The sequence below is a fragment of the Betta splendens genome, chromosome 13, assembly GCF_900634795.4.
Source record: "Betta splendens chromosome 13, fBetSpl5.4, whole genome shotgun sequence".
NCBI classification, from domain to species: Eukaryota; Metazoa; Chordata; class Actinopteri; order Anabantiformes; family Osphronemidae; genus Betta; species Betta splendens.
The window spans coordinates 16,449,413-16,470,113 of record NC_040893.2 but is presented as its reverse complement, the minus strand read 5'-3'; the positions used below and the strand labels follow the sequence as shown (position 1 = coordinate 16,470,113).

Below are 20,701 nucleotides of genomic sequence, written 5' to 3'. Positions count from 1 at the left end.
CCATCTGCTGGACAAAGGTTTGATAACAGACAAACTAATAATTTTCATTGATTACACATTTAGAAGGTTGTAGTTTCTTTCTCTCTCTAGATATAAAAATATGTCGATGCAAAAGCGATCTGATCTAATAATCTAATGTTCTGTTCTTGTTTCCTGTTTTTTTTTAAAATGTGGACTAGAGGTGGACTCTTGTTTTTGGTTTTGTGAATGTGGGGAATGAGATGTTGCTCTGAATGAAGTGATGATAGCAAGGACGCCAGTAAAGACACGGGTAATTTGCAGTGAAGTTAGAACTGCTGAATGAAGAGAGACAGATAGGTAAATTCAAACTACCTGAAAAAAAGAGAAAATGTGAGTTAACATCATGGGTGAATGCAAATACACTAGTATAACCGGTACAACTGGTAAAACAGGAGACCATGGTCAGCGTAGACACCTCTTGATGTTCACTAACAACTAACTCACAAAATGTCTGGAAAACACTAGTTTCCAACAACTGGTCCTTTTGGACCACATAATGGAAACGAATGGACACGTTTTCTTCCGAGTTTAGTGCTGGTTAAATGTTCAGTCATTTTAACACAATGACAAACACAACACAAGGCTACAAGTGAAAAACCCTGACAAAAATAGACATGAGTAAACAATGTGTCTATTCAGTAAACATTAAATGTTGTTGCATTTCCTCATTCAATGGCAAAAAGCTTCAAACATAAGACATTTTAGGTTTTAATTGGCCTTTATTGTCAGAAATAAATAGTGAATAAAAACAAATCCCCAAAATCAAAGCTCTTAAATGTTTGAAACTTTTCCATGCTAGTTATTTTTTAATGTTTTCCACTGTTCGTCTATCTCAGTCTTCTCTCAAATAGGCCTCAGGCACCTCCTCCACCTCATCATTTTTCTCTAAGGAGGCAGCATACTGTGTCATCCTTTCAACCTCCATTACTTTAGTCTCTGCCATCTTCTGCTCTGCATCCATTGCCAGTTTCTGAGCCTCCTCCACCTGTGACTGGGCCAAATGAATGTTTGTCCTCATCGTGACAGATGCATGTTCAGCTCCTAAAAAACACAGAGAGCTCATGTAACACTGCAGACATTAGGTGTTGTCACGGACCAGACACTTCTTTCAATTGTCTCCATTGTGTTTTGCACTAAGCTAGGTGAGAGCAAATGATCCGTACACTGTGTAAAATTAAACACAATGGAAATGGCTAAAGATGGTTATGTACACAACAAGATCACAGACTTCCTCATAAGAGCTGTGGGAAAACCTGCCTCAACAGTGCAACCACAACATGGCTCAGTCACACAGTCATATAACTTAGGCCTTGATTTAGGAAATCACGCACCTGATGTATACGCTGCCTCAGCTGCCATTTCACATAGCCTGACTGCGCTGGTCCAGGTTAACTCGAATCGCTTGCATTCCTCGTGTTTGTCATTCACCTGTCAGGGCAGAGAGTTATAAAACCCATGCTTTTCTCTAACAGCTACACAACCCACTGTTTATTTCAAAAACTGCCGTCATAGCTGTTGTATTGCTACCGATAAATTAAAAGCAAAGCCTCCCCCTACCAAGCTACATTGGTGATTGTTCTGAAGCACAACATGGACTAACCTTTGCACGCTGACCAATGATCACCTGCCAAATTGAGTCCTCCTCAGTGGGTGTCAGTTTTCCCAGAGAAGCCAAGTATCGCTTTTGGAGAGCAATAAGTGTGTGCACAGCCTGTAAGGAAACAGAACACAGCTCACATTTGTTTAAAACTAATAATCAGCTACTGAGAAAGAACAGAGGCAAGCACAATTTGCATGAAAATGGACATTTTTCACAAACATTTTATTTAGTTTATGGGTTTTGAAAAAAATTATTACATGCATATAAATTGTAGACCTACTAATATTCAGTAACACAAATGAATATTGAAGTAGAAATAAGTCGCACTGGTACTGAACTCAAATGTGACCCAAATTAAAAGCTACGAATAAACCATAAAAAGTCATGTACATCTTTGTGTTTTGGGTGATTTGACCATTTAAAGTTATATTGCCTTAAAGCTGACAGTACAACAGAAATGCAACTAACTATACAAATTACACCAGTACAGGGACAACGTTATAGTGTAAATCCAGCTTCTAGCTTTGATTTTTTGCTCGATGGTTTGCCGACGCTGTTTAACCACATATTACACTAGTGTATGTGTGCATTACCGTGGCATAACATAGAAAGCTTACAATAACTAGTTTCTGCCATTACTTATGGGTCTGTTAGTTCTCTGTTTGAGACTTACTGTACACTGACTGTATATACACACAGGAAATGTGAATGGCCTGTGATTGTGAAGAAAACAACACCACAACTTACTTTTGAGTACTGTGCAGTGGCATCTATGAGAGCCAGCGTGGTTTGAGAGAGAAAAGTGCTCGAACTGTCTGTTACCAGAGACGCTGCCCGTTTGACCAAGGAGTCGTGAGAAAGGTGTTCAACCTGCAGCAGCAAAGACGGACAAACACAAGTGTGACAGCAAACAAGATGAATGGATGAAGACAATTCTATTCAACGGGCAATAACGCAGGCAATAAAGAACTAAATCTTATCTTGCTGCTTCAGTATTTTATTAAAGACTCGCCTGAGTGAAAGGCACAGCACAGAGTCCAGCGCCCACGGCCAAAGACGCCACAGTTGCGTTCAGTGTCTTGGTCCATCGCCCCGCTTTACAGACTGCAGGTGTTCTAATGCCGGACAGGACACGAGCAGTGCTCCTATAATATAATAACAACAGGATATGAAAATCAAACACACGAAAACAGGCTTCGCCGTGGTTGGACTTTTATCTGATCTTAAATTGACGTTTACAATTAAATTCTCTGACATAGATTACGTTATGACAAAATTCAACAGCTATCGATCTAAAGATTAGGTCATTGTGAATTGCTGTAGTTTGTTCAATCTACCGAGTCAATTGTAACGTGTATATATATTATAATTGATTTACAGTACAAGTTGTAGGCGTAGACTCAACTTCCTGTTTTCGTTGCCAGCGTTGTTAATTTGGTATAAAGTATAGAATGTGTCTACATAATATATTATATATATATATATATATATTATTATACTTAAAGGCAAAGCACGACTTACCTGAGGAAACTAAAAAAGACTGCCCCCCTTTTGAGCGTAGCCATGCTGGTCCGCCGCAGAAAAGTGTCCGAATTCCGGATAGCAAGGTTCCGCAGTTGTGCCAAGGATAAATGTTGGACACTGCTGCCCTCTTGTGGCTGAATCGTAAACGTTCATCTCGTTTATTCACGTTTAGCCCACGTTTTCGGTCACGAAGAAGAGAAATTTACGAGATCCAACAGGGGTTGAGTTACATTAACCCCATTCTTGACAGTGAAGATTAGTGATTTATTGATTAGTCATTCGTGCACTGGCGAAGACTGGTGTCATGACGAAACTGATGAATGAAACTGATAATCACAATCGGCAAAAATGAAACACGTGGCGAACCTTAAAGCACAAATAATGACATCCTCGACCTGACAGAAAATTATTTTTTAAATGTTTCAGTTTTACATTAGGAGTCGTACGTCATGAGTTGTCGTGGCCGAGTGGTTAAGGCGATGGACTAGAAATCCATTGGGGTCTCCCCGCGCAGGTTCGAATCCTGCCGACAACGGTTGTTTTATCCTTTGTTAAAATTTGGCTCCCTCATCCTTCTTAGTAGTAACTTCTAATACATGAATTAATTACAATCCTTATTTAAATAAATAGAGGAACTTATTCGACTATAGTACGTCTGAGGCACCACTGTTCACAAGTATTTCATTCTATTTCATTCTTGTGGACTAAAGATGAATGCAAGGTTTTCCTTAGCTCCAGTTCACTGCAGTAACACAGCAGCGGCCTGTTACTGCAGTGCATGGCTCATTTCTCATTTCATTTCTGTAGATATAGCACTAAACATATTTTTAGTATATAATTTCTGTAACCTACAATTGTGTAAGTTGTAGACACAGTCCATCATTATTGACTTAAGGACAATATGGAGACAACTTTAGCCATTTAATAATGTATAATTTATAAAGCAGACCTATTTAAATAACAAAGGTTGTTAAAACAGAACAGAATGTAGGAAAATTTAATTCCTTTTGGGCTTCATGTTTTTGTGGTGACTACAGTATAAGGTGACATTACTGTAGTTACAGTTGTAGCAACAATTACAATTATCAGGGATTTACTGGGAGCAGCTTAGGTTGTAAAGTCTTACATCAGCAGGTAGAAACAACCTATGGTGTCGCTCCTTCGGACCCTTAGGATGTATCAGTCTGTCACTGAAAGAGCTGCACAGTAATGACACCGTTCCATACAGTGGGTGGGCATTGTTCTCTACCATGGATGATCTCTTAGCTACCATCCTCCTTTCTTCCACCTCCTGCACTGAATCAAGAGGCAGCACCAGAACGGAGCTGGCCTTCCTGACCAGCTTCTCCAGCCACTTCCAGTCTGCTGCTAAGATGCTGCTGCACCAGCAGGCCACTCCATAAAAGATGGCTGATGCCACCACAGAGTCATAAAAGGTTTTTAGGAGTGGTCCCTGGACTCCAAAAATGGAAATGTTCAAAATGTAATTAATTACAATTAAAGGCTTGAATGTGGCATTTGTTGGGTTTAGATATGTAAAGTCTTAACCCATACCTTGTAAAATGCCTTGAGATAACTCTGTTGTGAATTGGCGCTACACAAATAAAATTGAATTTAATTAAATTTTTTGGACTTGAACTGTGGTAAAACGTGGTGAGCCATGGCAGTGCTAGTGTGTGATTTAAAAGTTATCATACAAACTTGCTTTCATGTTTCACTTTCCTGTTGTTGAGTGTCCTGTTTGCCAAATCAAGAATCAGCTTCTGCGTTAACTGTGAAGCCTCATGGGGTTCATTACAAATGTAGGTGGCGTTTGTTTTTCCAGGTGTTTTGATGTCAAACTTAATGACAATGATAATTAGAGAGTTTCTTCTATTCCTGTGTGTAATTATAACTCCAGTGAAACTAATTAGAAGTGATGGTTGATGGCTTCATTAATTATTTAAAGGCTGCTGTTGATGTTATCTCAGCTTCTGCATCAGTGTTGGAAAACAAACTCAGAATAACAATTCTAGTTCTAGTCACTCCTATGAACAAAACCTTGGACTAAATTATATAGTATTATATATTATATATAAAACTAAAATAAAGAATCACATCCTTTAGGAGGCCTGGAAGCTGTGCAACAAACACGTACGACCTGCAGACATGACACAAAGGCCAAGATGTCAAGCAGTCCATGAATGTATTTTAATTTAGTTTATATATACAACACAGGTCAATATGAGGTCAATATGAGGCTACAATCCAATGTGACCTTGCCCTGCCTCTGCCTGCTCCCTCGGTTCTCGTGCTTGGACTTTGCTGTGTTTTGACCTGTGCTGGAAACTGACAGCTTCTCGTCTGAATCCAGTCCATGTCTCCGCTCCAGACTCTCCTCGGCCTCCTGTTCCTGTTCCTGTCTCGATGGGAACAGCAAACTCCAGTTCCTGCCTTGATGCCAAAGTATAGTGTCACTACTCTGGACTTTTGTGTCATAGCATACTGTTTCCTGTTTTATTGTGAAGTCATTTCTGGTTTAGTTCATACCATGTTTAGTTCCTGCTTTACTAGTCTCCAGCTGCAATCAATGAGTATTCTACCTCTGTACTTAACCTCCAGTACTCACCACGTTCTTCTGCCAGATTGTTGCGTGTTTACACCTCTCTCCAGGTTAACCTTACCTTGTCATATCGAGATTTTGATTCTATGTCGGTCCTCCGACATAGAGTATTCGCCTGAACCTAGTCTGTACCTTAGCCGTGTCTGCCTGTAATTGACCTTGCCTGTTTTTGACCTGAGCCTGCCTGCACCCAGTCTGTACTGTCACTGTGAGTTTAACTGTGTATGACATTTGTGTTAACTGGACCTTGCTGAAGCAACATTAAAGCACTCTTACTCTACAAACCCTGGTCTGTAACTGCATGCGGGTCCGTCACCTTCGATTCGAGATTTTGGTTATTGTGAATTTAATGTTCTTGAAGCTTTATCTGTTTAGCAATGGGTCTTAGTTGCAACCTTTTATGGGGTGCCGAATGTAAAAGGAGCACCTATTATTAGTTTTCTCACATTTAGCTAAATGACACATGTTTTCTCACATTTAGTTTAATGTAAATGTTAAATGTAAATGTTAAATGATCACAGAGTGCAAGATCAGACACATGTACTCAAACACCTCAAACAGTGCGCGCAAACCCCGCCCACATCTGACCTGGAAGCTTCTGTTTTTAGCCTGGACGTAACTTCGGCTAGCTAGTATAGTTAGCCAACTAATTCTCCACCGGCGCCACAGAAATATTCTATTTAAACCTACTTAACTCCCCATTAATGGTGTTTACGACAGAACAATCTCCGCTATCGAGAGGGAGTCTGAGCTGGCGGCCATGATGGCTTCGACTTCAGGTTTCTCTCCAGTATTGTCGTCCACCGATCCAGAGTCAGATTTGGGCGGAGCTATGCGTACTGTTTCACTGATCTAAGATCATAGGGGGTGGAGTCAACTTAAATATTCAGTTCGATCATTTAACATTTACATTTAACATATACATTTAATATTTACATTTAACATATACATTTAGACTTTTGCACATTTAACTAAATGTGAGAATGTGAGAAAACTAGTTATAGGTGCTCCTTTTACATTCAGCACCCCATAGCCTTTACTTTGTGTTCTGAAACGTAGTCTTGCTTTGCAGTGATATTAGGTTAGTTGTCCTTTGTTTACTCTGTAAATGCAAGGTTTGTTTTTATTAAGTTAGGTTTATTATTTACCTCCAGTTTGTTTGTGGTCGTACATTTAGGTCCTCATTGCTCGTCCATGTGTTACTAGGTTGAGCTGGCCATTGGAAGTTTTAACATTTCCCAGTTAGTTTAGGCCAACTTAGTTTAAGTTTTCCAACTCTAAGTTTTAAGTTTTCTAAGTTTTAAGTTCCAACTCTATGTTTTCCAACTTAGTTTAGGCCTCCAGCATCCCTGGTGTGTGAAGCAAGAAGTGCTCGCTCCGGCGTGTTTAGGATGTGTAGCGTGAGCATCGAGTTTGTGAATGAAATCAGACTCCCGTTTTTTCAGTTAGTTGGTAACTCTACTTACTTTAACCTAGAAGATTTGTTGTTCCTAAAGTTGCAGATGACGACAGTGATGATTAAACCATCACGTGGCGTCTCCCTTGGGTTTTGTTAACTCTGAAGTCTGTTCTTATATGGCCACACAGAGCACAGCAGAACACATGTATTTATGGAACAGTGACTCACAAAGCTGCAGAGATGACTGGTAAAGGCATTGTAGTAAGGTTGATACTCAATATGTCTGTGTGTGTAATGTGCTCATTGCAGTATTCAGGGAGTGGTAATTGAAGTAGTTTAAAAAAATGTGCCTTTTACATATTGATGTATTGTCATACACATTTACAGTAGCTTTGTGCGTTAGTTAAAAAAACAATATGACAGCCAACATCTCATTGATTTCTGGTGAATCTTCACCATACAATGTTTTTTATCAGGTGATTGTAGTTCAGGTTTTGGTGCCCGTTTTCCTCTGCATCAACCTTTTTCTAATCAGAACTTTTTCAAAGGAGGAATTCTTCTACACAACCATGCGCTACATCTTATTTGCTGTTACACTTGTGTCAGATAGCCTGTTTTTAGTTATGACAGATGCTCTGCTCATTTTAACCTATTTCTCTGTCACCATACAAATGTGGTTGTGTCTTATTATGTGTATTTTCTTGAGCCTGTACACTTTTGCCACACCAGTTACTCTGACAGCAATGACTCTGGAGCGTTACGTGGCCATTTGCAGGCCTCTGCACCATGCAGAGCTCTGCTCCACACGTAAAGCTGTGCACTGCATCCTCATCATCCACTGCATCAGCTCTGTGCCCTTCATTATTATTCTCTCCATCTTTATAGCCTCTGTTGCCCACAGCTTTCATACAGAGAACAACAAATGTAATATGGACATATTTGTTGTTCACAGATGGCAGAGCCACCTCAGGACAGCAATAAGTCAGTTTTACTTCTTAATTATGTGTATTGCTATTGTTTGCTCCTATATTAAAATAATGAAAGTGGCCAAATGTGCATCAGGAGAGAACAAAAAGTCGTCATGGAAAGGACTCAGGACAGTGGCCCTTCACGCTTTCCAGTTACTGCTCTGTCTCATTCAGTTGTGGTGCCCATTTATAGAAGCTGTTGTTATTCAGATCAATTTAGTGATTTATATTAAGGTCCGGTTCTTTAATTACATCACTTTCATTCTTGCTCCAAGATGTCTGAGTCCTCTAATTTATGGCCTCAGAGATGACAGATTTTTTAGTGCACTAAAACACTACGTTCTCTGTGGTTTGTATAAGACATGGTCAAAAGAACAAAAGAACAAGCTGTAAAGTCCTTACGGACCTTAAACAGTAACGTGGTCTTTACGATGTGGCTTCTGCATCTGACATTTGCTGTTTATCAGGTTGTATTCATATAAACAAATAAATGAGAATGTTTGGGTTAAACTGCACTGATGGATGTCACATATAAACCACTGTCTATTTGCAAACTAATAATGAAGTAACCTAGACAGTTGTTACCTGTTGTTGTACCATTATTTTTGATTAATAATCTTTCATATAGTCAAGACGTTACAAATGTTCTAATAATGCATCTTTTAAATCCTTGAATCATGCTATCATCTATGCAACCTGTGTACCAACCATTGCCTGTCTGACTACCGAATATCATTAAAACCTACAATCTACTGCCTTTGTTTGTGCTGTGCATTTGGTTCCTTCATGCCCTGCGTTTCTGGCCACACTCGGACCCAGCCAGCCCCAGCTTGTCGGTATTTTTATTTACAATTTTTTTGTGCTTGGTGAAAATAATTGGTTTTGGTGCTATAAATTTTGCTTGGTCGTTATAGTATAGGAGACGTCTGAAATTACTCACAGAAGTGCAAACCCCCGAAGCCCTGTTGAGTGCGGTGAATATACTCATAGACATTCTCTGCTCTACAGTTGTTGTCAGTCCACATATTCAGCTTCTCGTCTGAATCCAGTCCATGTCTCCGCTCCAGACTCTCCTCGGCCTCCTGTTCCTGTTCCTGATTTGATGGGAACAGCAAACTCCAGTTCCTGCCTCGAAGCCAAAGTTTAAGCCAACTCCGGTTCCTGCCTCGACTCCGGTTCCGTCTTCAAGATCCACACCAGTCCATGTTCTTACTTCTGCTCAGCCCAAGCTCTTGCCCCTGGTGGTCCGGTGCAACGAGTCCATTCTGTCTTGGTTCCTGTTTCTTAGATGTTGCCGGCTCCTGTTCCTGCCCTGCATCTGGTCTCATGTTTGGCTGCTGTCCTGCAGCTTGGTGCCTCAGTTCCAGTGTCCTCTGCTCCAGGGTCTGCAGGTGCTTCTCCTGGAGTTCCGGACACCGGAGTCGATGTTGGCCAGCGCCTTTGCTTGGCTCCTGCACCGGTTGAGCCTGCATGGAGTGTCCTTGAGTGCTGCCCTGTGCTGCCTTGCTCTTAGGTTCCTGGCTGGCACATCGCTGTCGTCCTGCTGCACGGCTCTCCTGCTCCTGCCTCTGGTACAAGCGACTTCCTCCGGTCGCTCTGCGCTCCCCTGCCTGGTTGGCAGCCCTGCTTTTGGTGCCTTCAGCCACTATGGTGGCACTGCCTCTTCTGAGTGGGCCACCAAGACTCCCTGGCCTAATGGGCTGGCATACTTAGTTTGTTGCTTAACCACTCAGCCACAACAACTACAAAAGTCACTGTAATAATATTATGTCCACATGTTTCAGGAATGCAGCAATAATATGGGACAGATAGTGATCCTCCTATGAGAAGCAAAACAATTGGATCAGGCTCAGAATTCAAATTATTGAACTTACAAATTGGGACTGGTGATTGCAGAATGCTTGAGTGACTGGAGAAAGCAGACAATGATTTAACAGTCCGACTTTTGGCAGCAGATGTGTAGATCAAGCACACTACAAACAAATGATGCAACTTAAGGTGGACATGACCCTCTGAAATATAGGAATGAACATAAACCCTAGAAGTGTTGGAATTCGGCCCTCCGGCCTGCTGGAGGAGCTTCGCTTTGTCTTGTCCTGATGTCATGTGGCTTCCTGTTTTAGTCCTGTGTGCAATTAGTTTCATGTGTTTCACTTGTTTACAAGTATTTAAGTTTCGAGTTTGAGTTCAGTCTTTGTCGGTTCAGTTGTCACATGTTGTAAACCTGTTTTGTTACTTTGTAGATTTAGGTTATTGTGAATTTAATGTTCTTGAAGGTTTATTTATTTAGCAGTGGATTTTAGTTTCAGCCTTTACTTTGTGTTCTAAAACGTAGTCTTGCTTTGCAGTGATATTAAGTTATTTGTCCTTTGTTTACTCTGTACATAGAACGTATGTGTTTATTAAGTTAGGTTTATTATTTACCTCCAGTTTGTTTGTGGTCATACATTTGGGTCTTCATTGCTCGTCCATGTGTTAATGGTCTGGCAAGCTCTAGGTTGAGCTGGCCATTGGAAGTTTTAACATTTCCCAGTTAGGAACTTAGTTTAGGCCTCCAGCATCCCTGGTGTGTGAAGCTAGAAGTGCTCGCTCCGGCGTGTTTAGGATATGTAGCGTGAGCATCAAGTTTGTCAATGAAATCAGACTCCTGTTTTTTCAGTTAGTTGGTAACTTTACTTACTTTAACCTAGAAGATTTGTTGTTCCTAAAGTTGCAGATGACAACAGTGATGATTAAACCATCACGTGTCTCCCTTGGGTTTTGTTAACTCTGAAGTCTGTTCTTATATGGCCACACAGAGCACAGCAGAACATATGTATTTATGGAACAGTGACTCACAAAGCTGCAGAGATGACTGGTAAAGGCATTGTAGTAAGGTTGATACTCAATATGTCTGCATGTGTGTAATGTGCTCATTGCAGTATTCAGGGAGTGGCAATTGAAGTAGTTTGAAAAATGTGCCTTTTACATATTTATATACTGCCATACATATTTACAGTAGCTTTGTGCGTTGGTTAAAACAAAGAACAATATGACAGCCAACATCTCATTGATTTCTGTTGAATCTTACAGTGCTTTTTATCGCGTGATTGTAGTTCAGGTTTTGGTGCCCATTTTCCTCTGCATCAACCTTTTTCTAATCAGAACCTTTTCAAAGGAGGAATTCTTCTACACAACCATGCGCTACATCTTATTTGCTGTTACACTTGTGTCAGATAGCCTGTTTTTAGTTATGACAGATGCTCTGCTCATTTTAACCTATTTCTCTGTCACCATACAAATGTGGTTGTGTCTTATTATGTGTATTTTCTTGAGCCTGTACACTTTTGCCACACCAGTTACTCTGACAGCAATGACTCTGGAGCGTTACGTGGCCATTTGCAGGCCTCTGCACCATGCAGAGCTCTGCTCCACACGTAAAGCTGTGCACTGCATCCTCATCATCCACTGCATCAGCTCTGTGCCCTTCATTATTATTCTTTCTATCTTTTTTTTAGCTTCTGCTGCCCATAGCTTAAATATTGAGATCAACAATTGTAATATGGACGTATTTGTTGTTCACAGCTGGCAGAGCCACTTCAGGTCAGCAATAAGTCAGTTTTACTTCTTAATTATGTGTATTGCTATTGTTTGCTCCTATATTAAAATAATGAAAGTGGCCAAATGTGCATCAGGAGAAAACAAAAAGTCATCATGGAAAGGACTCAGGACAGTGGCCCTTCACGCTTTCCAGCTACTGCTCTGTCTCATTCAGTTGTGGTGCCCATTCATAGAAGCTGTTGTTATTCAGATCAATTTAATGATGTATATGAACCTCCGATTCTTTAATTACATCACTTTCATTCTTGCTCCAAGATGTCTGAGTCCTCTAATTTATGGCCTCAGAGATGACAGATTTTTTTGTGCACTAAAACACTATGTTCTCTGTGGTTTGTATAAGACATGGTCAAAAGAACAAAAGAACAAGCTGTGAAGTTCCTATGGACTAAGGTCTGTACAATGTGGCTTTGACCCACATCTGACATTTGCTGTTTATCAGGGTTGTATTCATATAAACAAAGACATGAGAATGTTTGGGTTAAACTGCACTGATGGATGTCACATAAAAACACTGTCTATTTGCAAACTAATAATAAAGTAACCTAGACTGTTGTTAGTACCATTATTTTTGATTATTAATCCCTCATATAGTCAAGAGGTTACAAACGTTCTGATAATGCATTTTTTAAATCATCACAAGGATGGTTTATCCTACAAAGTGAAGCTATTTGAAGCCATTGCCATCAGTAAGTGAGGGTTAAAATCAGAAAGTGCTATACCTGCTTATACCAATAGATAGGTTTTGGCACTGGTATCATTCAATGTAAACCGTCTCATGGAAAACTGACTTTTTTACGTAACATTCTTTACATGCCAGCCTTTGTGTGCATTTATTTCTTCTGCCTTTCGAACAGTGTGTTAAAGACTATTAGAATTTGTGGGAAAGAGTCACAAGTAGAAGAATAGAACAAAAACACAGAATGTGTATGCACTGTAGATGTACAGAAAGGTCAGCAACCTTTATGCTGTTGTTGGTTACATTTGTTGTTTGTTACATTAACACAGAGATTAAGTGAACCTCAAATCAAAGCCTGTAACATATGTCAAGAAAACGTGCAAAATCAATCTGAAGGACATTAAATACAACTCTTTACTACCTAACAATTGTACTTGAAACATTTAAGTGTCATTTTTTTGATGTTGCATTTTGATGTGTGAGGCCTGCACTTTAATTAAAAATATACCTCTGACAGACCTCTGTTTTGCCACTGGGTGACATCAACTTTCATTATTTTTCACAGGGTGTTTCATTGTCAGACAAAAATTCCTCAATCTATTTATTTGTCGTCTGGAACGCCTTTCCAGGGCCGTGTCTAGTAGGCATCCAAGCAGAAGCTTGCCCCATTATTTGTGGGCAAGCATAGGCCCGTCCCGGGGGAGCTCCATACAGGAACTCTAAGAGTGCTGGTCACCAACTTGCAGGTTAGGAGCAGTTGAGCTGCTTGTAACAGACATCTCATCATTTTGGTCGTAACCCAAAACTCATGACCATAGGTTGGAGTAGGAGCATCGACTGACTAGTAAATCCAGAGCTTGGCCTTTTGGCTACGAACCAGTCTGCTTTTACCGCTGCCAATGATCTTGGGTCTGACACCAGGTTGGGGGCAGTTTTACCAGCTGCTTAATATTAATGGACAGACAATCCAGCTCTTGTTTTGTTATAATAAGAATAAGAAATAAGAATAAGAAAACCTTTAATAGTCCCGCAGTGGGGAAATTACGTCTCACAACAGCAGTACAGATGAGCGAGAATACAGGTACAGAACAGTATGTGTTGGCACAGTGCAAAGCAGTACAGTACAGTTAGAGTGAGTATGAGGTCATTGCATGGTTATTGCACAGTAATGGGTATAAGATTTTTACCGGTAACAATATACATGATTGTTCACAGATTTACACAAATATTGTGCAGAGCAGGTTGTTATATAAACCACTGATGCAGTGGGTGAGTGACTGTAGTGGGACGTGGTCAACAGTTCTGATTATACAGTCTGACAGCAGCAGGTAGGAAGGATCTACGATATCTCTCCTTCACACAGCGAGGGTGGATCAGTCTGCTACTGAAGCTGCTCCAGAGCAGACAGTGAGTCCTCCAGTGGGTGAGAGTCCTGGTCCATGACGGATGTCAGTTTAGCCAGGACCCTTCTCTCACCCACCTCCTGCACCGTGTCCAGAGTGCAGCCCAGGACAGAGCTGGACTTCTTGATGATCCTGTCCAGTCTCTTCCTGTCCCTCACTGTGATGCTGCTGCCCCAGCAGACCACACCGTACAGGATGGCTGATGCCACCACAGGGTCATAGAAGGTCTTCAGGAGTGGCCCTCTCACTCCAAAAGACCGCAGTCTCCTCAGCAGGTAGCGTCTGCTCTGACCCTTCCTGTACAGTGCATCCGTGTTATGAGTCCAGTCCAGTTTATTGTTCAGATGCACACCCAGGTACTTGTAAGAGTCCACTCTCTCAACGTCCCTTCCCTGGATGTGCATCGGTGGGATGACAGCAGACTGCTGTCTGCGGAAATCCACCACCATCTCCTTCGTTTTCCCTGCATTGATCAGGAGGTGGTTCCGCTGGCACCAGTCCACAAAATTCTGAGTGAGTCCTCTGTACTCTGCATTGTCATCATCGGTGATCAGTCCGACGATCGCAGAGTCGTCAGAGAACTTCTGCAGAACACAGCTGTCCGTGTTGTGTCTGAAGTCTGACGTGTTGAGGGTGAAGAGGAAGGGGGCCAGTACAGTCCCCTGTGGGGCCCCCACACTGCAGGTCAGAGTGTCAGACACACACGGAGGTGACCCAGGACCAGTCTCTCCAGTGTCTTCATCAGATGTGATGTCAGAGCCACTGGTCTGAAGCTGCTGGGGTCTTTGGCGTGCGGTGTCTTGGGCACTGGTACCACGCAGGAGGTCTTCCAGAGCTGTGGTACCACCCTCAGCTTGAGGCACCCTCAGGTTGAAGGCATGCTCCACAACTCCACACAGTTCGCCTGCACAGGACTTAAGGAGTCTGGAGCTGATGCTGTCTGGTCCAGCTGCTTTCCTGGCCTTGATCTTCCTGAGCTCACTTCTCACCTGTGTGCTGGAGAAGGATAGGGGTTGAGGGAGTGTCTACGTGTGGTGTGAAGTGAGGGGGTGTTGTTGGGATGAGTTACCAGTCGTCAGGGCTGAGGGTAGAGGGCTTTGTGTAAAGGTGTGAAGGGCTGTGGGGGGTGGTAATCGAGTGGTATGAGGTGACAAAAGGTTTGGAGGCAGCTGCTGGGAGGTGTGAGTGGGTGCTTGGTCAAACCTATTAAAGTGTGAGTTCAGCTTGTTGACCCAGCTCGGGTCCCCCTCAGCCTGTGGGTGTGGAGCTTTGAAGCCTGAGATGGTTTTCAGGCTCCTCCACACCTCACTCACATTGTTCTGCTGCAGCTGCTCCTCCATCTTCCTCCTGTAGCTGGACTTCCCCTCACGGATTTTCCTCCTCAGCTCCTCCGTCCCCTGATTTAAATGCTCTCTTCTTCTCCTTTAGCAGAGCTTTAATATCAGAGGTGACCCAAGGCTTGCTGTTGGTGAAACACCGAACCCGCCTGGTGGGAACAGTGTTTTCACAGCAGAAGTTTATGTAATCTGTTACACAGTCTGTTATTGCGTTAATGTCCTCCCCATGTGGGTCGCAGAGCTCCGTCCACACAGTGGTGTTAAAACAGTCCCTGAGAGCCTCCTCGCTCTCAGCTGTCCACCTCTTCACTGTGTGGGGCACCACTGGCTGCCTGTGTACTACAGGTTTATACACAGGCAGGAGATGCAGGATGTTGTGGTCAGCTCTGCCCAGCGGTGGGAGGGAGGATGCAGCGTAGGCCTCTTTAGTGTTGGCATAGAATAAGTCCAGGGTTTTCTTGTCTCTGGTGGGACAGGGCACATACTGGGTGTATGTAGGCAGAGCAGCTGAAGAAGGTGCATGGTTAAAGTCCCCAGAGATCAGGAAGAGGGCCTGTGGGTGCTGTGTTTGCAGCCTGCTGGTGACTGAGAGCAGGGTCTCAGAAGCTGTGTGAGCATTAGCGGAGGGTGGGACGTACACAGCAATTATTATAACATGTGTGAACTCCCGTGGCAGGTAGAATGACCTCATGCCCACCGCTAACAGCTCAAAGTCTCTGTTCCACAGCTTCTCTCTGACAGTGCAATGTCCTGGCATACACCACCTCATGTTTACAAACACAGCCAGACCCCTCCCTTCCTCTTACCGCTGTTCTTCATCCTGACCGCATGTAGCAGATGAAAATTGTCCAGTGCGACAGTCGAGTCCGGGATAAGTGGCGTCAGCCAGGTCTCCGTGAACAGCAGCACGCTGCTCGTTCTGTACTCCAGCTGGTGCCGTGTGAGCGCCTCGAGCTCGTCCATTTTGTTGGGGAGAGATCTCACGTTCCCCATAATGACGGAGGGGACAGCGGGCCTGAAGCGTCTCGTTTTCTCCCGTCGTAGTTTTCCGGCGCGGCGCCCGCGTCGGGACTTCACCAGCAGCTCAGCGGTGATCTCGTGTCTGTCTCTGGGCAGAACTACGGCTCTGCTCCGCGCGATCAGCTGCTCCGCGGTGTAAAATATGCGCGCTCTGGCCCCAACGCACATCGTAGCTTTTAAACAGCGTTTTTACTGCGCCAAACTTAGAAAAACTATATAAAAGCTGTGTACAGTTTGTGTACACTAATGCTACTAACAAAACACTAAAGAGATAAACATAAATAAATGAAGAAAGAAAAAAAACAACAACAAAAAAAAACACGTTATAATAGTTGGTAACTTTACCTACTATAAGCTGTAAGATCGGTTGTTTGCTATTGTTAGTTAACAGTGTTGACTGCATGTAAACCATCATGTGGTGCCCCCCTTGGGGTTTATTGCCCCTGTGAAGTCTGCTCTTATATGGCCACACAGAACACAGCAGAAAACATATGTTCATGGAACAGTGAACAACAAAGCTTTTGGACTGAATGTTCCTAGTTCAGTTTGATTTCAGTTTGACAAAAAAAACTATGGCAGCCAACATCTCCTTGGGGTCTGGTCGAACTTCACCATACACTGCTCTTTATCAGGTGATTTTAGTTCAGGTTTTGGTGTCAGTTTTCCTTTGCATCAACTTGTTGCTAATCTCAACTTTTTCAAGGCAGGAATTCTTCTACACAACCATGCGCTACATCTTATTTGCTGTTACACTTTTGTCAGATAGTCTGTTTTTACTCATTACAGACATAATGTATATTTTGATCTACTTTCGCTTTACTGTACAAATGTGGTTGTGTCTTATTATGTGTATTTTCTTGAGCCTGTACACTTTTGCCACACCAGTTACTCTGACAGCAATGACTCTGGAGCGTTACGTGGCCATTTGCAGGCCTCTGCACCATGCAGAGCTCTGCTCCACACGTAAAGCTGTGCACTGCATCCTCATCATCCACTGCATCAGCTCTGTGCCCTTCATTGTTATTTTCTCCATCTTTATAGACTCTGCTGCCCACAGCTTTTACACGGAGAACAGCAAATGTATTATTGACATATTTATTGTTCATAAATGGCAGAGCCACCTCTGGTCAGCAATAAGTCAGTTTTACTTCTTAATCATGTGTATTGTTATTGTTTGCTGCTATTTTAAAATAATGAAAGTGGCCAAAGGTGCATCGGGAGAAAACAAACACTTGTCATGGAAAGGACTCAGGACAGTGGCCCTTCACGCTTTCCAGTTACTGCTCGGTCTCATTCAGTTGTGGTGCCCATTCATAGAAGCTTTTGTGATTCAGATCAATTTTGCAATGTATGTTAACGTCAAGTACTTTGATTACATCGTTTTTGTTCTTGCTCCAAGATGTCTGAGTCCTCTAATTTATGGCCTTAGAGATGACAGATATTTCCGTGCACTAAAACACTATGTTCTCTGTGGCATGTATCAGACATTGTCAGAAAATTTATTTTAGTTAATAAGGACAAACTGTGATGTTCTTATGGAACAATATAACGTGATCTATACAACAAGGCTTCTGCAATTGAGATGTGCTGGTTATAAGATTGTGTACCTTTAAAACTAAGATATGAGAAAGTTTGGGTGAAACTACAGTGCACAGTCTAATGTCTAATCCAAAACACAATAACCATACTGTTATTGTTCTTTATTATCGGAGCTATGCAATTGCTTATTTAGGTTAAACTGCATTTATGTTTGCCCAATTATTGTACATTTCCAAATTGCAGAATAAAGTGTCCCACACTGTTTTTCTTATGCCATTCATTCAGTGTTTTACTTTCACTCTAAACAATTACGTTTCTTCATCTTTTTCATACAAAATGTTTTTGAAAGAGGAAAAAAAATTGCATATTTTAAATGAGCTGAGTTTTTTTCTTTCTACAATCTCATTTAACACTTTTCATAATCCCACACCCTCTTCACCTTTTTGACACTTTCCATACATGTAATAAGTTTTAGGAGAAAGAAAAACACATGAAATTTAAATTCCTCATTGGTGATTGGAAGCTAGCCTGGTTGTGGTATATTTAGCCTCGATTTTCATTCTGTCTATTTCCTTCTTTAATTTAAAGATGCTTTAAAGATGCATGATGATGATATGATGCAGTCCCTAGTCCCTAGGGGAAAGCCTGCCTGTCAACATTGCTTTAGCAATTGGCAGTCTTTCTCAATCAAACCTCTTTTAATTGAGGTTTGAACTGTCCAGCTTTAAATTGGTTCCTATTACAAATGATCACGCTAAAACTATAACTGAAACATGACAAAGTTTCACCAAGAAACATTAGGGAAAAAAAGGACTCACATATGAAGCAAACTACAATTTAAAATAGGGAAAAGGAAAAGAAAAATCGTATTTCTACCTGCTTTTTCTTTTATCATTAACACTATAAAGGCTACTGCATGTTATCATCTGAAAAACTGGCCGGGATCGTGACAGTACCCCTCCCCCTAGGGCGTCTACCATGGCGCCCACGGAGTCCCCCCCCCGAACCAGGGCAGGCGGAGGGTGGTCTCAGGAGGAGGGACTGAATCCCTCCCCGTCAAGGCAAACAAGCAGGGTGGGCTGAAGGAGGACCGGAGGAGGGTCAAATCAAGAGTCCATTAGGAGTCCACAGAAAACAGAGCAGAGGGTCCAACAGAGTACATCCCCAAGGGCTCCATGGGACGCAGAAACCCCCTCCCATGGAGGGCGGTAGCGGGGAGTCCTCCATGACGGCTGGTGGAGTCCGGGAGGGCGGAGCCAAGTCCAGCCTCCTCCCGACGGGGAGAGCATCCCGACTCAGCAGCCGCTGGACGGGAACAGCACACAGGGGTGAAAAACGGGCTCTGGAAGGCCGGCGTAGAGGTCAGCCTCCGCCAGAACCCCACAGGGAACGACGGCTTCCTCCAGGCGATCGATGCTCCAGGAGGCTGAGGAGTCGAGGCGGGCGGTGACGGCAGAAACCGCGCCACCGCAGGACGGGGTGCAGAGGGCCCCTCCAGGGGCAGGACCGCCGAGGTGGCCCCCGCGAGGCCAACAGTCCGGCAGACGAGTCGAGAACCGACGTGGAACCAGCGACGAAGATGGATGTGGAACTGCCTCAGTTCCTGGGGCAACTGAGGCAGACGTGGTCGGACCACCAGGAGCTGAGGCAGATGTGATCTGTGCCAGATCACTAGGAACTGAGGCAGACGTGGTCGGACCACCAGGAGCTGAGGCAGATGTGATCTGTGCCAGATCACCAGGAACTGCGGCAGATGTGGTCGGACCACCAGGAGCTGAGGCAGATGTGATCTGTGCCAGATCTGTGCCGGTGCAGATGGGTCCCTGCAGGAACCTCCGGCACCCCCCGGAACGGCTCCTGCGCACAAAGGAACAGGAAACCCCAGGCACCGGGCTGGGCTGAACCAGTCCGGACTCACTGGGAGAAGGCAGGACGTGGTCTCCCCAGGACCACCAGGGGGTCCAGCAGCGGGCTATTTTCCCCGAAGCCCGGAACCTCCTACTGGAGGCCATCAGGAACCGAAGCTGGAGCTGTCGCGACCTCCTCCTGGAGGCCGGCGGGAACCGGAGCCAGGGCGACCTCCTCCTGGAGGCCGACGAGAACCGGAGCCGGGTCGGGAACCGCGGCAGGCGCGACCTTCTCGTGGAGGTCGTCTGGAACTGTGGCAGACGCGACCTCCTCCTGGAGGTCATCGGGAACCGCAGCAGGAACTGCGGCAGGCGCGACCTCCTCCTGGAGGTCCTCGGGAACCGCAGCAAGAACTTTGGCAGGCGCGACCTCCTCCTGGAGGTCCTTGGGAACCGCAGCAGGAACTTCGGCAGGAGCGACCTCCTCCTGGAGGTCGTCTGGAACTGTGGCAGACGCGACCTCCTCCTGGAGGTCATCGGGAACCGCAGCAGGAACTGCGGCAGGCGCGACCTCCTCCTGGAGGTCCTCGGGAACTGCAGCAGGAACTGCGGCAGGCGCGACCTCCTCCTGGGGGCTGGGCTGGAACCTGAGCGTGACAAGGCTGGGCTGGAACCTGAGCGTGACAAGGCTGGACTGGAACCTGAGCGTGACAAGGCTGGGCTGGAACCTATGCGTGGCATAACTGAGCTGGGCTCTGAGCATGGCATGACTGAGCTGGGCTCTGAGCGTGACATGACTGACCTGACTGAGATGTAGGACCTGGTGTGGCTGCTGGCTGCAGGCCTGGGAGTTGCAGGGCCTCACGCAGGGCAGGTTCCCTCAGGATGAGAGCGGCTGCCTCCTCGAACAGTTGTTCCCTTGTGCCATGGTCTGCTGCCGAATCAGCAGTGTCCATCAGGTGGGCGAAGAGGAACGCAACCGGGGGAGAGCAGTGGAGGTGGATCCGCTGGGCGACGCTGTCTGGGATGCCTGCTATTGCTGTGGAACAGTCAGGGAACCAAAGGAATCCTCTGCCGGGGAAGAAAGCTGCTCGGTCACCGCGACCGAGGTCTCTGGACCCTGGACCCCGGAACCGTGCCCTTGCCGACGTTGTCCGGAGCGCCT

General features: G+C 44.2%; 4 protein-coding genes and 1 non-coding gene across 5 annotated transcripts; 4 read left to right on the top strand and 1 right to left on the bottom strand.

Moving 5' to 3' along the window:
* Positions 1-720: 720 nt before the first annotated feature.
* Positions 721-3,295, bottom strand: diabloa (diablo, IAP-binding mitochondrial protein a). The gene is made up of 6 exons (XM_029172197.3): positions 3,143-3,295; positions 2,634-2,766; positions 2,369-2,491; positions 1,622-1,732; positions 1,353-1,449; positions 721-1,062 (listed from the first exon to the last, which is right to left on the bottom strand). The coding sequence occupies exons 1-6, from the start codon at positions 3,184-3,186 to the stop codon at positions 854-856; spliced, it is 717 nt and encodes a 238-aa protein (XP_029028030.1). The 5' UTR covers positions 3,187-3,295; the 3' UTR covers positions 721-853.
* A 303-nt stretch (positions 3,296-3,598) lies between these two features.
* Positions 3,599-3,680, top strand: trnas-aga (transfer RNA serine (anticodon AGA)). The gene has a single exon. It is a non-coding gene; the product is annotated as a tRNA-Ser (tRNA).
* Positions 3,681-7,562: 3,882 nt separating this feature from the next.
* Positions 7,563-8,507, top strand: LOC114868298 (odorant receptor 131-2-like). The gene has a single exon (XM_029171759.1). The coding sequence runs from the start codon at positions 7,563-7,565 to the stop codon at positions 8,505-8,507; it is 945 nt and encodes a 314-aa protein (XP_029027592.1).
* A 2,638-nt stretch (positions 8,508-11,145) lies between these two features.
* Positions 11,146-12,087, top strand: LOC114868297 (odorant receptor 131-2-like). The gene has a single exon (XM_029171757.1). The coding sequence runs from the start codon at positions 11,146-11,148 to the stop codon at positions 12,085-12,087; it is 942 nt and encodes a 313-aa protein (XP_029027590.1).
* A 4,028-nt stretch (positions 12,088-16,115) lies between these two features.
* On the top strand, positions 16,116-17,658 carry LOC114868296 (odorant receptor 131-2-like). The gene has a single exon (XM_029171756.2). It carries the CDS (start codon positions 16,681-16,683, stop codon positions 17,656-17,658), a length of 978 nt encoding a protein of 325 aa, XP_029027589.1. The 5' UTR covers positions 16,116-16,680.
* The last annotated feature ends 3,043 nt before the right edge of the window (positions 17,659-20,701 follow it).